The 18,331-nt window shown below is 38.7% G+C and overlaps 1 protein-coding gene across 1 annotated transcript in view; it reads left to right on the plus strand.

The window, feature by feature from the left end:
- The window catches only part of ABCA13 (ATP binding cassette subfamily A member 13), a 520,700-nt gene that overhangs the window by 266,703 nt on the left and 235,666 nt on the right, over window positions 1-18,331 (plus strand). The window contains exon 42 of the mRNA XM_010374424.2: window positions 13,646-13,751. Coding sequence (XP_010372726.2) covers window positions 13,646-13,751 — 106 coding nt within the window. The remainder of the gene's footprint in view (window positions 1-13,645; window positions 13,752-18,331) is intronic.

Consider the following 18,331-nt stretch of genomic DNA (forward strand, 5'->3'; position numbering starts at 1 on the left):
GTTGAGTAAGCTGAGGCTCACATAGGCTAACTTCTTTACCTCAAATCACGAAGGTCATAAATGGTGAGCTCTGCTTAGACCTAGGGTTTCTGATAGTTAGTCAAGTTCTCTAAACGAGCACATGCCTTTGTGTTTGATGTTCTGTATTCCATGCATCATCAGAACTGGAGTCCATCAATTCCCACTGCATTTTAATAGAGCAAGTTAGAGTGCAAGAGACAAACAAAAAGCAGCCTAATAAACACACATGATGAATATGAGCTGTTTTCTAAAGCCAAAGGATGCGATCACTGCATCTTTTCTTGTCTGGCTGTCTCCTATTTTCATTCTTCAAGTCTCGACATGAATGGCGCCTCTGCAGTGGATTCCCAGATTCCTCAGCATCAATTCTGTTCCGTGTTCCCCCCACCCGCCCTCACTGCACTCTGAAGCTTTTCTTCATGACAGTTCTCCCAACCTGTTATGCATGCATCTCTGTCTCTCCCATGGAAGCTGAGATCTGTCAGTGCTTGTATCTTTTCTGCCCACCTCTGTACCAGCAGTGCCCAGGACAGTTGCTGGCACTCGTGGTTGCTTAATAAATGTTTTCTAAATGAATGACGTGCTGGACCTTTCCAAAGACTCATCCAGCTATATTTTTAACATGAAATAAATAATATTTTATTATTTAATAAAATAATACATATATTACACATAATATACATATATAACATATAATATACATACATATACATATATTACATATAATAATACACATATTTAATAAAACATATATATATGTTCAGGTTTTCACTGTGTTGCTCAGGCTGGTCTGGAACTCCTGGGCTCAAGAGATCCTCCCACTTTAGTTTCCCAAGTAGCTGAGACTATAGGTATATGCCACTGCATCTGGCACCAGGCTTTTGATCTTTAAAATGGAAAAATCTGAACAGTTTGCATGGTTTCCCAAGGAGTAACAATAACGGTTAAATTCCTGGAACAAATCTGTCAAAAATGGTAATGGCTTTTCTCACTTATAGTGGGATTGCATGAGATGTTGCTGCCATAGCTTTGGAGTTACCACAGAATTAAATAACATCTATACCCCCAAAAGATACCTTTCCTCCAGGAATTTTTGGGAGACAGCAGTCTTCCCTGGGCCAATGTAGAACAAGAGTGAATTTCCTAAGCCTCTTTTCCCCAGATTGCATGAGTCAGATGTAGGTTTACAGACCTGCCGCTAACTAAAGCACTGTACTTGAATGCAGCTATGTCAGGCACCACAGTTGTCACTGTCTTCTTAAATGTGAATAACAAGTCCAAATATGATATGGGAAGCTAATCGTTTGAATAGTTGAGAGCTGTCAGCTGGCATGAGTCAGTTTCCCTACAGACAGAAGGAGGTGCTGCTTCCAGGGGGTAGTTTTGCCATCCTGGGTCACTTGGAAAAGAAAAATAAAATAATATTTTTTTGGATTATAAAGAGAAATTGTCAAAAAGCCCAGACTTGTTATGTTCATGTCTGTCTCTCTAATCATTCACCAGGTTAATCCTGTTGTTTACTAGTTGTATGGCATCTTGTATAGATAAATTGAACATATTCATAAGCTCACTGGACTCTCAGGGCAGGGAGGAAGACCCTGTGGGAATATGGATCAAGCACACTTATCAGTGAAATAATGAGTGTTTACCTCCAATATATTTACTGATTTACAATTAAACACATGCGACAGGAAGAGTGGGTGTTCCCTTTACATAAGTGGCATTTTGCTTGTTGCTAATAAAAGAGAAAACCTTGGTAATACTCTTAATTTTTATTATTAAGGAGAGTGAAATTTTGTGGAACATTTTGCTTGAATATTTTATGAATTTAAATATCACAGAAAAAAAAAAAAAACTGGTGAGGAGAGCCTTTATGTCCTGGGTAGATGCTTAGCTTTAAAATGTTTTGTTAATTATTGTGGCGTATATGACTGATGAATAATATCTCAAGGTAAAACGTACATTTAGGGAGAGGCTTATTCATAACCACAGCACATGTAAATAAGATTCTTCAGTATTCTTCTTAGTAATTCCCTTCCTTCCTGCCTTCCTTCCTTACCTCTCTCTTTTTGCTTCCCTTCCTCCTTCCTGCCTACACCCTGCTTTCCTCCCTAATTTTTAGGTCTGTCTGAGTTCTTAGTCACATCTGAGACTAAAATGAAGAGCCCACAGAAGTAAGAAAGTGTCAGCTGTGCTGTTTCGTGTTTGCTGTGCTTGTGTTACTCATATTATCTGCAGAATCTTTTAAAGCCACTATCTCCTTTATAAGTGTTATTTTAGTAAAAACTAGATAAATCAATGTAAAAATCTACTTAGGCCTCTACAAAGCTGCAACCTGTTGGAACTTAAAGAACTGTCACTGTGGCCACAGAGGCCACCGTTGCTCCTACCAGTCTTAAATATAAGGAATCCTTTATGTCTGATAGGTTCCACCTAGGAATAGAAACTGGGATTTCCATGTTTCCTCCTGCACCCTCTGGGATGCTGAGAAAGCTGGGCCTGGACAGAGCCTGCAGGGCCGTGGGGAGTGCTCTGCATTCTTGATCATGCATGGTGCTCTCTCACTGCAGAATGACTCCCCTACCTTGGCACCCTTACCTGTAGGTTGGGAATCATGGAAGGAACCACAACATAGGGTTGAAGGGAAGAAACTTCTAGTGCAGCGCGTGACACACAGACACACGACATTCGTTCCGCTTGATAGGGACTTGCATGAGATGCCCTGGGAGGAGCCCCAGCCGGGGAGTGCCCCAGGACCGAGGAAAGCCTCCTGCAGGCACTCACAGATGACAAGGCTGGAGCTGCAACCTGGGTGTGCAACCTGAGGCTGCTCCCTTTTGCTTCCTCACCCACCAGCCACAGGCCCAGCCTCCCACCTCCCCCAGACCCATGTCCATGCTTCTCCTTCTGATGTCTGCCCCTTCCCCACTCTCATCTCTACAGAGCTCAGGCCTGTTAAGAGCTTGCTGTACTTCGGTCCTTCCATGCCCCAAATTCTAAACCAGTCTTGAAATCTCACTGCATATACCTTTTTTTTTTTTTTAAACAAGAGTTACCCATTTTATAATATTTATTTTGAACAATTTTTATTTTTCCTATAGTCATGAGTTACCCATTTCACAATATTTATCTTGAACAAGTTTTTATTTTTCCTATAGTCATGATGTTCATGGTGACATAATTTCTTTTATAAAAATGTGTCCTTATGTAGTTCCTCTCCTCCCTGCTTTAAGGCACTTTGGTTGTTTCCAGAGTTTTGATTTTGCCATTGAGACCATACAAGACCGAAGAACAGGGTCCTCCAGCTTCTCCATAGACTGATTCCCAGAAGTGCGATTACTGGGTTCATGGGGATAACCCTGAAGATCTGTGACGGGGTCAAATGACAGAGTCCCAAAATGATAACACGCATTTGTGTCCTAGATGCTTTTTTTTTCATGTGCCTCAATCTTTTCATCATTTCAAAAGAAACCCAGTGCCTTCTAGTCACATTTAGGATTTCCTAACTGGCCTGCTGCCCCGTATCTTCTTCAACCCATGGTTGCCATGGGAAGGGCCTGGGAGTCAGGACAAGAACATTGACACTTGCATTTATGTTTCATCACTTCCTGTCAGGGGCAACCTGAACAAATCACTTAGGCTGCACCACATTTATTTTAATTTCAAAAACTTTTAAAAGAGCAGTTTTAGATTCTCAGCAAAATTGAGCACAATTTGTGCTCAATTGCAAAATTGCACAATTTGTGCATTCTGTGTCCTTCTACCTCCCTTGCCCCCAGCCTCCTCCACTATCAACATCCCTGCAGAATGGCTCATGTGTTACAATTGATGAACTGACATGGACACATCACCATCCAGCCCACTGGGCTTCACTCTTGCTGTTGTACGTTCTGTGGGTTTGAATGAATGTATAATTCCATGGATCTGCCATTATAGTATGATATGGAACAGTTTCACTGCCCTAAAAATCTCTTGTGCTCTGCCTAGTCATTCCTTCCTGCCCTCAGCCGCAGCCACTGATACTTTTACTGTCATTGTAGTTTTACCTTTTCCAGAATGTTGCAGAGTTGGGAATCATACAACCCTTGTAGCCTTTTCAATTTGGTTTCTTTATCTTAGTAACATGGATTTAAATTTTCTCTGTGTCTTTTAATGGCTTGATAGCTTATTTCATTGTACCACTGAATAATATTCCAGTGGCTGAATGTACCGTAGTTTATTTATCTGTTTACCTACTGAAAGACATCTTGGTTGCTTCCAAGGTTTAGCAATCATGAACAAAACTGCTATAAATATCTGTGTGCAGATTTTTGCGTGGACGTAGGCTTTCAACTTACTTGGGTAAATACCTAAGACTACAATTGCTGTATCATACGGTAAGAGTGTCTTTAGTTTTGTAAGAAACTGCCAAACTGTCATCCAAAGTACCTGCACCATTTTGCGTTTCCATCAGCAATGAATGGAAGCTTCTGTTATTCCATTCTTGCCAACATTTGGTGCTGTTAGGGTTCTGGATTATTACCATTCTAATAGGTGTGTAGAGGTATCTCACTGCTGCTTTAATTTGCATTTTCCTGATGACATACGATGTGGAGCAACTTTTCATATTCTTATTTGCCATTTGAATATACTCTTTAGTGAGGTGTCTGTTTAGGTCTCTGGCCCACTTTTTAAAAATTGGGCTGCTTGTTTTCTTATTGTTGAGTTTTAAGAACTCTTTGTTAACTTCATTTTTCTCCTCCCTACAGTAGGTTTATCTTCCCTATCTTCCACACACAGTTTTTGTTTAGGTCAAATCATATGATTAACACTGAGTGCAGGTTACATATTGCTAGATTGTGACATAAATATGAGGACTGATCAATATTTTTCTACTATTTATATCCAAAACACATGTGCAGTGGTGTATTTTCAGATTAGACATTGTTGTATTTTAATCTGTCTATATTTTAATGTTACAGTATACCTTGCATTATAGAATAACTTTTAAAAATTCTTTTTATGCTATGTATTAGTCCATTCTCACATTGCTGTAAAGAAATACCTGAGACTGGGTAATTTATAAAGAAAAGAGGTTTACTCGGCTTAAGGTTCTTAAGCATAAGAAGCATCTGCTTCTGGGGATGGAAGGTGGAAGGCAAAGAGGGAGCAGGCATCTTACATGGCAGGAACAGGACCGAGAGAGAGTGGGGAGGTGTCACACACTTTTAAACAACCAGATCTCACAAGAACTCACTCACTCACTACACACTACCAAAGGGGGATGGGGCTAAACCATTCATGAAAACTCCACCCCCATGATCCAGTCACCTCCCACCAGGCCCTACCTTGGACATTGGGGATTGCAATTTGACATGAGATTTGGGTGGTGACACAGATCCAAACCGTATTATGCTATATTCCTTAAATATCTCTATTTCTGTTTAATAGTCACCTTTCTGTTACAAAATATTCGTATTTGTACTTTACCCATTCATATTCCTTTCAGAAATATCTCAGTCTTTCTCCTCTTTGCCTTCATTTCTTAAAAAATATATGTTTATGTCCTTCATATGTAAAATTCCTACAGTAAAATCCACTACAAGTTTGACAAATGTATAGAGTTGTAGAACTACCACTCCAATCAAAGTACAGAGGAGTTTCATCCCCACCACCTTCTGAAAAGAATAATTCTTCCATGTAACCTGCCTCTGCAATTTTTTAAATTCAGGATTCATGTTCTTGCTGTTAGTCACCCCCAGAACAGCAAAAACTCCTCGTAAGTCAGGGAGGAGCAACAGAACAAGTTGTTCAATTACTTTGGAGATGTAGCACATGTTTCTTCAATTGCTTACAGTAATTTCTACTTTCTACATTTAGTATGTGCTTTGCACATAATAGGTCGTAAGTGAATATTGATTTACTAGATTTTACATATCTCTCTTTTTCCACATCTTTCACACACACAGATGCTAAGAAAGAAATTATCTAAGGGCAACCATGGACAAAGAATCTGGAATATATACAATGTATATAAGATCTAACAAAATATGAACAGTATATTTAGAGCTGTTTGAGAAAGGTATCTTAAACTGGAAAAAGATTGGGGCTTTTGGAGAACCTTCTTTTGTTTGGTAGAGGCTATAAAATGCCTATCTCAACCAATTTTGTCTCTTCACACTTGGCGGGCATTGACTTTCCTTTCTCATGTCTGTTATTGATCCAGAGTTAGCATGGCTGTTGTAACACTGAGGCTGCTTTTCTCTTCCTTCATCTGCATTTTGCCTGATGACTTAACAGGAGTGAGGAGGACCTGCCAATTAACTCTCCAGTTTAGCTCTTCAGCTAAAAAGCATATTTTATTTCTAAACTGCAATACACATACTATAAAATATTATCTCCAAAACTTTACTACAAGCTAGTGAAATTAAGATTTAAAATGGAATCACGATAGTTACCAGTTTCATTAAGGCATCTGTACTTTCTACTCCAGTGCTTGGACCTAAGGACAATACTGGCAAGTTACAATGTTTACTTTGTGTGGAATGGGACCATAGAGAGCTAGAAGACTTAGCTTTGCCTATGGAATATACTTGCAGCAATCTCTGAAGCCAAGACAAAACTTTCTGGCATAATGCAAACAGAGTAAATTTTTGCAGTGTATTTTTTAAAAATAATTTTGAAGTTTTTAGTAATGTTTTAGAAAGGTTGGTGAGCCTGCCTGAGATGGGAAGTTTCTTTCCTTCCAGCTTGCTAAATACGATTAGTGGGTTCCCTTTGTACCTTTGCCAAGGAGGTTCTGGATGCTAGTTCCTCGGGTGCATGAACTCGGCTGCCCCATCCTACGCAGCATTAAGAGGTCAAGCCTGGGCCTCAGATGTAGGGCTTGATCTTTTTGTTTTTTGACTTTTTTTTTAAGAACGATTTTTAAGAAAAAAGAATTCCTGTACAATCTTTGCCCATTTAAGTTTCAGTTGTGCCCCTCATGTCCCTAAGAGCAAAAAGATCCAGTCCAGGATCACCAGCTGCACTCAGCTGTGTGCCTCTTTAGTCACTGTCAGTCTGCAAGGATTCCTCAGTTTCCTTGACTTTCATGACCTCACTATTTTTGAAGAGTCCAGAGCACGTATTTTGCACAATGAGCCTCAATGTGAGTTTGCCCTATTTTGCTGTGATTGGTCAGGTTATGCATTTTTAGCTGGCATACTCCAGGGGTGATGCTGTGTCCTACTGCTCCTAGCTGCCTGCTGCACAAGGCTGATCTGCGCCATGGCTAGTGGGGTGATATTTTATCCCAGGTAAAGTGGAAAGTGGTATCTGCCAGGCTTTCCCACTCTTAAGTTAATTTCCTTTTCTCTCTCTTTTTTTTTCTTGAGGATATATTTTGAGACTCTCTAAATTCCACTTTTCTCACCCACCTGTTTCAGCATCTTCTAATGTTCATTGCCAGAATTAAAAATTATTACTATGGCACTTGCCAAGTGGTAATTTTTCTAATTCCATCATTCCTTCTATGTGTTTTAGTGGGCATTGTCCAGTAAGAAAGAATTCTCTCTTTACTCCATTGACCTATTTATATCAGGAGCCACTCATAGCATCCTATTCTACTCAATGAGTTACAATTCAGTAGAGTCATTATTTACTTTGAGGCTCATGTCATACCAAGTTGAGCCAGTGGGAGGTCCTTCACGCTGGTTTTGTGCCTTTTAACTCATGCCTCCTACTCTTTGAGCATTTTCCTGCTTCCTGACAAAACAAGATTACCTTTCTACAAGATTCTAGGATTACCATTCTTTCCCAGCCCTGGCTCTAGAATCAGCCATTTCTCCAAGAAATCCTGGCTGCTCAATATACTCATGATGGCTGGGGTGTTGCTGCTCTGAGGTTCCCTCATGGATAAAGTAAAAGATCCACCTCTATTTTTGCTTCTCTTTCTGCCCATAAATAGAAAACTAGGAGTTCAACTCCACATGGCATCTCCAATTCCAATCCAATTACGTAGCATTCATTTAGTGTTTCCTCTTGCCTTACTGGTACCGTCCTTCTCTGATACCAAGAAACTCGAATTACTCATTCCTATGCTACCTTTTCCCTCAGTCCTCCTGTGTGCAGCTCATCTTCCAAGGCCTCCACGCTGCTTGCTGCTCTGGTCACATGCCCTCTTGTGGGAACCTGCCCCACGCCAGCTGCCACTTTGTGTTGGCCCCAAACCCTAAACCGGTGTCTTCCTTACAAAAAAAAAAAAAAAAAAAAAAAAAAAAAAAGGGAAAGGAAAGAAGGAAGAAAGAGGGAAGAAGGAATAGAAAGAAACAGGTAATTTTTGAGAAGTTGTTTCCTTTTTCTTTTATGTGACATCCTGTTTGTTGTTGTTGTTTTCTTTTTTTTTCCTAAAGAACAATACATTCAATATTTTGAGGATTCTTCATTTGGGGGCTAAGGTCCTCTTACCTCAGAGCAGCCTCAGGGTCTAAGCATTTATGCAGACAGCCTGGTGTCTTGTAAACACTGACTGTGCTATCAGCCCTTCCACTGGAGTGCTGTGACCCACTCTTTGCATTCTGTTTAAAACAAGGTCTTGTAGGATGTCACAGAGCCTGAGTGTGAACTATAATTGACCTTTTATAACTTATGTCTTTTAATCTTCCCCTTGTACGAATAAGCAAACTGAGAGACTAAGAGACCAAAAAGATAATGAGTTGACCAAAAATCAGAAACTGGATTTTTTTTCATTTTGTATTGGACTCCAAAATTTTCTACACTACTTTCCAACTTCTACTATTCTGTAGTCTCCAGGGACACCTCAAATCAACAGCCCCTGTTTCAAAGGTGTGTTGGCGGTGTGATAGTTCTAGGATAGGCTAGATAATGGTCCCCCAGCGATGTCCACGTCCTTATCACTGAAGCCTGTAAATGTTACCCATATGGGACTGTGACAGGAGATACCTCAAATTATCTGGGTGGACTTGATGTAATCAAAAGGATACATCTAAGGGGGATTGAGGAAGTCAGAGAGGATGAAGGTGATGTTATGATGAGGCAGCAGTTGGAGAGATGAACTTTAAAGATGGAGGCTGGGGCCATTGGCCAAACAATATTGGCAGCCACTAGAAGCTGGGAAAGTCCAGGGAGTGTATTCTCTCTTGATTTTAGCCCAATAAGGCCTATATCAGGCTTCTGACCCCCAGAACTGTAAGATACTAAATACATTGTCTTAAGCCACCACATTTGTGGTAATTTGTTACAGCAGTGATAGGAAATCATACAAGCTCCTGTAAAATAACAAATCTTGCTGCATGCATTGTGTTAGCATGTCAGGGGACAGCCCTGCCCAAGGTCCCATATTTAGAGAGCAATTGCTAGTACCTCTAGTGTTTCTTGTCATCTGAGTTGTCCATGTGTTTTCATCTTCTGCTTCTTTAAAAAACAATTGCTTTGGGGAAACGGAAAGAGTACATCTTATGTTACATGTAGGTCAAGTTTGGAAATACTTGCTCTGCTCAAGTCATCACTCAGCTGGGTTCCATTGTCCTTGTCTTACAAAAATTTGGTGAGCTTCATAAATTTCTCTAGCATCTAAGCAAAAAAGTACCTTGCACTGACCATCTCCAGGACACAATCCATCAAACTGACACTTTAAGTGTAGATCATATCTGGGGTCTCATGCTGCTTGACAATACCCTTTAAACAGAGAACCCAAAAGGATGGGGCATAGGATTCATGGCTGAGGGATTGATAGCACAATCAGTATAGAGATGACACTGGGCTGTCATAAATGCCTAGACCTCGAAGCTCTTTTAAATTAAGGAGACGTAGATCCTCAAATGAAGAATCCCAAAACTTTTTTGAATTTACTGTCCCTTGAAAAGAAAGAATAGATACGCCATAGGCCTTGCTTTTAAAGCCATATTTTTGTTGCATTTTAAATTACTTTCATGCTAGTTAGTGTCCTTGAGACTTAATTTCATCATTTCTTATTTTATTCTTATTTACTTTGTGTAATGAATTTACCCAAAAATTAATGAGTAGTTTGACCAACTTGATTTTCCTTTGACTTGAGAAGCTTGTAATTTCAGTGAAATTCAAAACATTAGATAAGATTGAAAACAATATTCTACTTCTTTTGTATGAAAGTCGGAAGGTGTAGATCTTATTTGGTCCATTTGAATTGGCCTATGGCCTATGTTCAGTTACAATGATGGAAAATACCACCAAAAGAGGAGGAAGACGTATGTATAAATAATGTCATTCCATACTAAATGCACAAACGCAGCATTCTTCTTAAACTGGAAAGTGTAGCCAGGACATCAGATGTTTAGCCTGCATTCAGATAACTTCCTGTGCAGTTGCTTAACCTTTATTTCTATCTCTTTTGGAGGATTGTTTATATGTTTTGACCAGGACTTTTATAATCTCAGTGAGAATATTTTTGCAGTATTTTGCATCTCCTCATAATTGTTGAGATGAAACAGAGTTTAAGTTTCTTTATTTGAATTACTTTAAAAAAAACCAAAGAATGCCTTTCAGTAGAAATAGTGATTTAAATATTGCTGGAAAGTATGTATCAGATAAGAAGGAATACAGTGAGACCTCAGTTAGCATTGTTAATGGGTTCCTGGAAACTAAAAATTTAAGCAAAACAATTTTTTTCCCTCATCAACGTTATAGCAAAATGGCATTGAATGAGATGACATTGTTTGAGGACCTGCTGTATGTCCTTTTGCTTAAAGTTGCCATTGTGACCAGTAACTTACCGATGATGCTGAGTGAGGACTTACTGTAAAATGATATAATGTGGAAATACTATGTCCAGAAGTCAGTGAAATGTTAGGAGCCTTCTTATAAGTTTTCTTTCATTAAATCCCTAGGTAATGTTCTATTCTGAATGCTAGGGTTACCTGAAATACTTGCCAAGGGGAGTTTTACAATTGTTGTCTAACTGTGTGATTCAGCGTGAGAATTATAGTGCAAAATAACAAAGGCAAAGTCTACCATCAAGACTCCAAATGTTTGATTACAGTGATCAATGTCATATTGCTTTTGGAAAGAGTAACCTTTATTGGCCCTCTCTGTTAACTGGGCTACTTTGACATTTTGTCAAATTCTCAGAACCTCCTGGACGGCGTGCCTGTAGTTAAGGTAAGCTGCTACTTGATGGCACTCATAAAATTCTGATTGTCTTAGGCTTGCCTTTCACTATTCACAGGCAACGTTCCAGAATTTTCAGACACATTGTACCCAGATACTTAGTGCCATACCATAATTGATTGTATTTCCTGCTGATCTGTGAGATCACTGAGGGCAAAAACTCTGTCCTTATTCTGTTTCCTCCTCCAACACACACCCACACAAATGTGTGCATTCAAACATGTGCATACAGATTCACACATGTTTGCACACACCCACTCACACACACACCCACACATCCTCCACCCCACCACATGCAACTATGGCCTTTTATGAGAGGGGTTAGAAAAGGAAAATTTTAAAAGGACAGATGAATAGTGTTATCAATAATTCCTTAGTTATCAAGGTATGCTTCATATAATCATAGTTAAACGTGACCATTAAATGAAAATTCTATTTAGAATAAGATGTAAAGGAAAATCTTTAGTCAGTGAATAAGTCTTGATTTTCACTATTTCTATTGTTTCCTCTTTCATTCCCTATAAATGCACTAGGTGAAGACTTACTGCACTAAGCCTCAATGCCCTCATCTTAAGTGAGGATAATAGTACTTGTCTCATCAGATTGATCTGAGAATTACATGATGAAACATAGCACATACACCCTACTACACTTACTCATCCATATCTAGCTACTGTTAAGACCAGACATTGCCAGCATGCTACATGTCAGGCATCGTTTTTATAACTTTATACATAAATGCATTTACTGCTTGCAACAATCCTATAATATGTCTTATTTATTACCATTTATCATGTGAGGAAACTAAGTTATAGAGTGGTAAAATAATTTGTCCAAGGTCACATGACTGACGCACACTCAGAAATGTTATTTATCATTATTCTTCATGTTATTATTTGCAACAGTAGTGAGGTTTGCAGTTTTTCCTTGGAGTCTTACTGGGAATCAACAAAGGGTTATCTTTCACATGAAGGTAGCTGCATCTGACCTTTCACTAGTGCTATGCTTGCAGATTTTGCTCAGTAGGATTTTGCTAATTAACCACGTGCAGAGATATTGCATGCCTCTCCTGAAGGCTTGCTTGCTCGTGGCTTCTTCTTTCTGGTGCTTTCACCCATCTTTCTCTGTGGTTGGGAGCACCTCAGGAACATCTAGAGACAGCCAATGCCTTTTTGCTTATTTAGAGGAATCAGAATGGTGAGGTTGTGTAGAGAAATCAAAAGTGAGGCAGGGTGCTCAGTGTGGGCTGACATCTGTGTATGCAGGTATTGGACTTCACTACCCAGTGCATTGGGTGGGAGGTACCAATTGGATGGACAGTGACACTGGCCCAGCAAGAGTCACTTGGAGAGGGGCCAGGGCCAGGGAGCAATATCTCTATGGATATGTGCAGAGGAAGGGGTGATGGAAGCTCCTGCACAGATGATGCCAAGGGAGAGAGTGGCAATGCACAGTGCCTAGCTTGGTACATGGCCCACAGAGGATGTTCAGGAAACCTTGGCTAACCACATGAATAACAGAAGACTTACTGCATGCTTCCAGCGTCTATGCCTGGCACTTTATAGCCATCATCTACTCAACGTTAGATACTGCGATCATCATCTCTGTTTTATTAATACAACAAGACGGCCAACACTCTGGGTGGTGCAGTCCGATGCCTGCAGACACAGAGCTGGCCCACATCTTGCCAAGAGTGGAGCTCCAGCAGTTAGGACTGTACTGCTGCAAGGCTATGTCTCCTTGACTTTTATGCTTCTTGTGCATTGCCCAGTGTTTATTTTAGAGATTCTCTTTCCATCACTCCTTAAATCCCTGCCAGCGATCCAGGTGCAGCTCAAGGGACTCGATGTCTCCAACTCACCTCATTTCCCTTTGTGTTGGCTCACACTTCTGCTTTCTCACCTTAATTTTGCTACTTTAGTCATAGTCTTTGGCTTTGAATAAATTGAGGTTGGACTTCTGCCTCCACTACTAACCAAGAAGTGACTTCAAGCAAGTTATTTAATTAACTACCTTAGTGACATCATATATCATAGCCCATGGAAAGCACACATTTAATGGGCATTTTTATGCATGAGATCCCATCTACTGTAAGTAAACTGAGCACTGCAATTTTATTGTCTGATTCACCTCTGAATTCCTAAGATGCTGGTACAGTGAGTCACAAACATAAGTTGAATTGGATACACTGTGTTACTATCTGTCCCCTCCCTGCCTACCACTGCCTATGCATTTGACCAGCTTCCACTAGCTGGTGAGAGTCTGGGAGTTCACAGCCAAGTTTCATTCATCTTTGCATTCTATGGGTAGCCTGTTTTGCTGAGACCTAGGTAGTCTTAGAGTTATGTCAATTAAATGGACGACTAAGTGAAACATATAGGGTGTGTTTGGCATATGTTGTCACAACAGATTAGGCAATTGAGGCAGTAGAAAAGAAATGCGATGTGTATAGAAACATAAAATAATACCTGGCTGTTTTTTTGTTTTTTTTTTTCAAAAGGTGTTTTTGATGCTCTTGCAAGATTCCAACAAGAAATCTCACGTTGCCCTGGGGACTGAGTCAGAGCTGCAGAACCACAGGCCTGCAGGACATCTGCCTGGCTACTGTAAGTACAAAATGGCTTCCTGCATTTCTGCTGGAGGAACAATGACACCAGCCTTATTCGACATCCCTTGTTTTAAAAGTTGAATAGCAAGGTTCTGAAGTTAGTGAGGAGATGTGAGTGTATAGTGAGAGGGCAAGTAAATACAGGTCAGAGGCAAAAAACTTTGAGTTTTATCTTGGCTTGAAAAAAAACAACTGTGTGTTTATGGGACACATTTATCTTTTCTTTAGGACTTGACTTAGTATATAAAAAATTTCTCAATGTATACAGTTAGAGTAATGACCACCATTCATCTTCTTTTACTTTCATCACAAACTGATCTGGCCTACCTGCGTGGTGTGCCTCTTATGTGCAGGCACCCTTCTGGTAATGGATTTGCACGGCTTAACAAAGCCCCGGATGTGGGCTTTGCCTTCATGCAAACTCTGTCCATTTGGGACCAAATCATGGCTTCAGCATTTGTATGCAGCCTCCTTTATAGGCTTTAATGATTGAACAGAATCTGGATTTGGTGTCTAGGTGTGTGACTGAAGCTCCAGTTCAATCCAGTTCCTGGCATATTTATTAGCAGCAACTCAGCAAGGATCGCTGAGCTGAGCTCTAGGGATGTGGAGGGTAATCTAAGGACTTCCTTTAGAGGTTTCAGTCCGCCAGGCACATGAACTCATGAATAAATAACTAGAATTAAATATGTTATAACCTTTTATGATGTTTCCCAAATTGCATCCTCCTGACAACTGTAGGAATTGCTATTGCTGTACTTCCTCTTTAGCTCTTAGGAGTATCAGATTTGAAAAACATACAATTTAGCCATTAAAATAGATGTGTAGTAGTTTCTCATTGAGGTTTTAATTTGCATTCGCCTAATGATTATGTTAAGCATATCTTTTTCTTTCCCACAGTTTTATTGAGATATAATTCACACAACACAATTCACTCATTTAAACAGGACCATTCAGTGGCTTTTGGTTTCTTCAGAGTTCTGCATTCATCACCACAATCAACCTTAGACCATTTTCATTACTCTGAAAAATGGTGTCACTTAGCAATCACTCCTCAAAATCCCCATCCCTTCAGCCATATGCAACCCCTAATGTACTTTCAATCTCTAATAGATGTGCCTATTTTGGACAATTTATATACATGGAATCGTAGTATGTGTGGCCCTCTGTGACTAGCTTCTTTCACTCAGCACAATGTTTTTGAGGTTCATCCATGTTACAGTATGCCAGTACTCAATTTATTTTGGTTACCAAATATTTCTTTGTATAAATATATCACATTTTTGTTTGTCCATTAACCAGTTGATGGGCATTTGGGGTTATTTCCAGTTTTTTGCTATTGCAAATATACTATTATGAACATTTATATACACATTTTTTGTGGATATGTTTTCTCTTACACATATACCTAGGAGTGAAATTGCTGAATTATGTTTCAATCATTTGTGAAACTGCTACCCTGTCATCTAAAGTGATCACACCTTACATTCCAACCATTAGTATATGAAGGTTCTAATTTCTCCACATTCTCCCAACCTTTGTTATTATCTGCTGTTTTGATTATAGACACCTTAGTGGATGTGACACACACCTTAGTGTGTATCTCATTGTGGATTTTGTTTACATTTCACTGATGGTTAATGATGTTGAATATCTTTTCATAGGCTTCATGGCCATTTGTGTATTTTCTTTGGAGAAATCCATATTCAGATTTTTTTGTCCATTATTAAAATTGGGCAGATTTTATTTCTAGAGTTGGAAGAATTTCTAATTATAGAATTGTGTGAGTTAAGTGGAATGGTAACTAGGTTTTCATAAATGCCCTTTATGAAGTTGAAGAAGTTTCTGTCTATTCCTAATTGTGGAGTGTTTTTAATCATGAAAGGTGTTGGATATTGCCAAATGCTTTCTCTGCATCTAGTGAGATGATCATATGTTTTTTGTTTATGTATTTATTTATATGGTATATTTTTGATTTTTGGTAGTTAACACAACATTGCATTCCTGGGATAAATTCTACCTGGTCATGTCATATATTGCTGGATTTTATTGTGCTAGTATCTTGTTGAACATTTTTGTATCTTTATGGCAGGTATTGGTCTGCAATTTTCTTTTCTTGCAATGTCTTTGTCTGGTACTGTTATCATGGTTATCTTCACCTCATAGAATGAGTTGAGAGGTGATCCCTTCTCTTCTATTTTTTGGACATGTTTGTGAGTAATTGGTATTAGCTCTTCTTTAAATGTTTTGTAGAATTCACCAGTGAAGGCTTCTGGGCTTGGGCTTTTCTTTGTGGGTAGGTTTTATTATTATTATTAATTCAATTGTTTAATTGATGTAGGGCTATTAGATTGTCTATATTTCTTTCAAATCAGTTTCAGTGTTTTGTGTCTTTCCAGGAATCTGTCCATTTCATTTCAGTCAATATGCTATTTTATGTTATTGGCGTACAGTTGTTCATAGTAATCAGTTATAATTTCTTTTATTTTTTTAAAAGTCTGCAGTGATGTTTGCCAGGTGCGGTGGCTCATGCCTGTAATCTCAGCACTTTGGGAGGCCAAGCTGGGTGGATCATGAGGTCAGGAGATCAAGACCAGCCTGGCCAACATGTTGAAACCCCGTCTCCACTAAAAATACAAAAAATTAGCTTAGCGTGGTGGCAGGCGCCTGTAATCTCAGTTACTTGGAAGGCTGAGGCAGAGAATTGCTTGGACCTGGGAGGCGGAGGTTGCAGTGAGCCTAGATTGTGCCACTGCACTCTAGCCTGGACAAGAGAACAAGACTCTGTCTAAAAAAAAAAAAAAAAAGTCTGTAGTGATGTTTCACCTTTCATTTCCACTTCTAATAATTTGAGTCTTCTCTGTTTTCTTGGTTAATCTAGCTGAAGTGTTGTCAATTTTTGTAATGTTTTCACAGAATCAGCTTTTGGTTCTATTGATTTTTCTCTTTTCAATTTCATGAAATTCAGCTCTAATTTTTATTATTTTGTTTCTTTTGCTTACTTTATATTTAGTTTGCTCTGCTTTTCCAGTGTCTTCGGGTGGAAGTTTGCATTATGAATTTGAGATCTGTTTTTTATAATAATAAGCATTTACTGCTATAAATTTTTCTCTAAGCGTTGCTTCAGCAACGCTGTAAGTTTTGATATGTTGTATCTTCATTTTTCATTCATCTCAAAGTATTTTTTAACTTCTCTTTTAATTTCTTTCATTTTTTATTTAGGTTGTGTTGATTTCCACATATTTGTGAGTTTCTAAATTCCTTTTTGTTATTAAAGTCCCATTTCATTTTATTGTGACCTGAAAAAAACCAGAATGGGTTCATATTTTTAGCAGAGACGGGGTTTCACCATGTTGGCCAGGCTGGTCTCAAACTTCTGACCATCGGAGGTGGAGGTTGCAGTGAGCCTATATTGTGCCACTGCACTCCAGCCTGGGCAACAGAGGGAGATTCCATCTCAAACAACAACAACAACAACAACAACAACAACAACAACAACAACAACAAATTTCTTTTCAATTTATTAAGGCTTGTTTTATGGTCTATTCTGGAGAAAGTTCCACGTACCCTTGAAAAGAATGTTCATCTGTTGTGATAGGTATTGTGTTCTATAGACATCTGTAATATTTAGTTTGTGTGTAGTGGTTGTTCAAGTCTTTTGTTTTCTTGTTGATATTCTTGTAAATTATTTTATCTGTTAATAAAATTTGAGTATTGATATTTCTGATTATTATTGTAGAATTGCCTATTTCTCCCTTTACATCTGTTGACTTCTGTTTTTATGTCTTTGAGGACCTCTGTTAGGTACATAAATCATCACAATTTTGTATCCTCCAGATGTAAGGCTTATTTCATATCTTTTATAGTCTTCTTTCCTTCTTGTATTCTTCCTGGTCTTTTTAGACAGTGCTGGCACTATACCTGATGAAGCAATTTTCACAAAAATCTTTGTGAAACTTTCTTAGGTTTCAGTAATATTCATCCATCAGACAAAAGCCAGGTGGTTTTGAAATAACCTCTTCTCTATTTTTTGGCTTCTGCATAGATGGCAGAGGGAACCACACCACAAGCTTCCTAGAGGTCCTCTGGTTTGGTTGAGTAGACCTGTGAGACACACTTGATCTTTTAAAAAATTTTTAAATTTTACATATGTAACAAACCTGCACATTGTGCACATGTACTCTAGAAGTTAACGTATAATAATAATAAAAAATATCTATATACATTATAAATAACCCAGTTAAAAAATGATCAAACAACCTGAAGAGACATTTCTCTAAAGAAGACATGCAAATGGCCAGCAGATACACAAAAAAATACTAAATTAATAGTCAACAGAGAAATGCAAATGAAAACCACAATGAGATATAACTTTATATCTGTTAGAATAATTACTATTAAAAAGACAAAAGATAACACATGCTGGGGAGGTTGTCAAGAAAAAGGAATTCTTCCACACTGTTGTGGAGAATGTAAATAAGTATAGCCATTATAGAAAATAGTATAAAAGTTCTTTAAAAAATTAAAAATAAAACCACCATATGATCAAGGAATCCCATTACTTGGTATATATCCAAG

Source organism: Rhinopithecus roxellana, chromosome 6, assembly GCF_007565055.1.
Source record: "Rhinopithecus roxellana isolate Shanxi Qingling chromosome 6, ASM756505v1, whole genome shotgun sequence".
NCBI lineage: Eukaryota > Metazoa > Chordata > Mammalia > Primates > Cercopithecidae > Rhinopithecus > Rhinopithecus roxellana.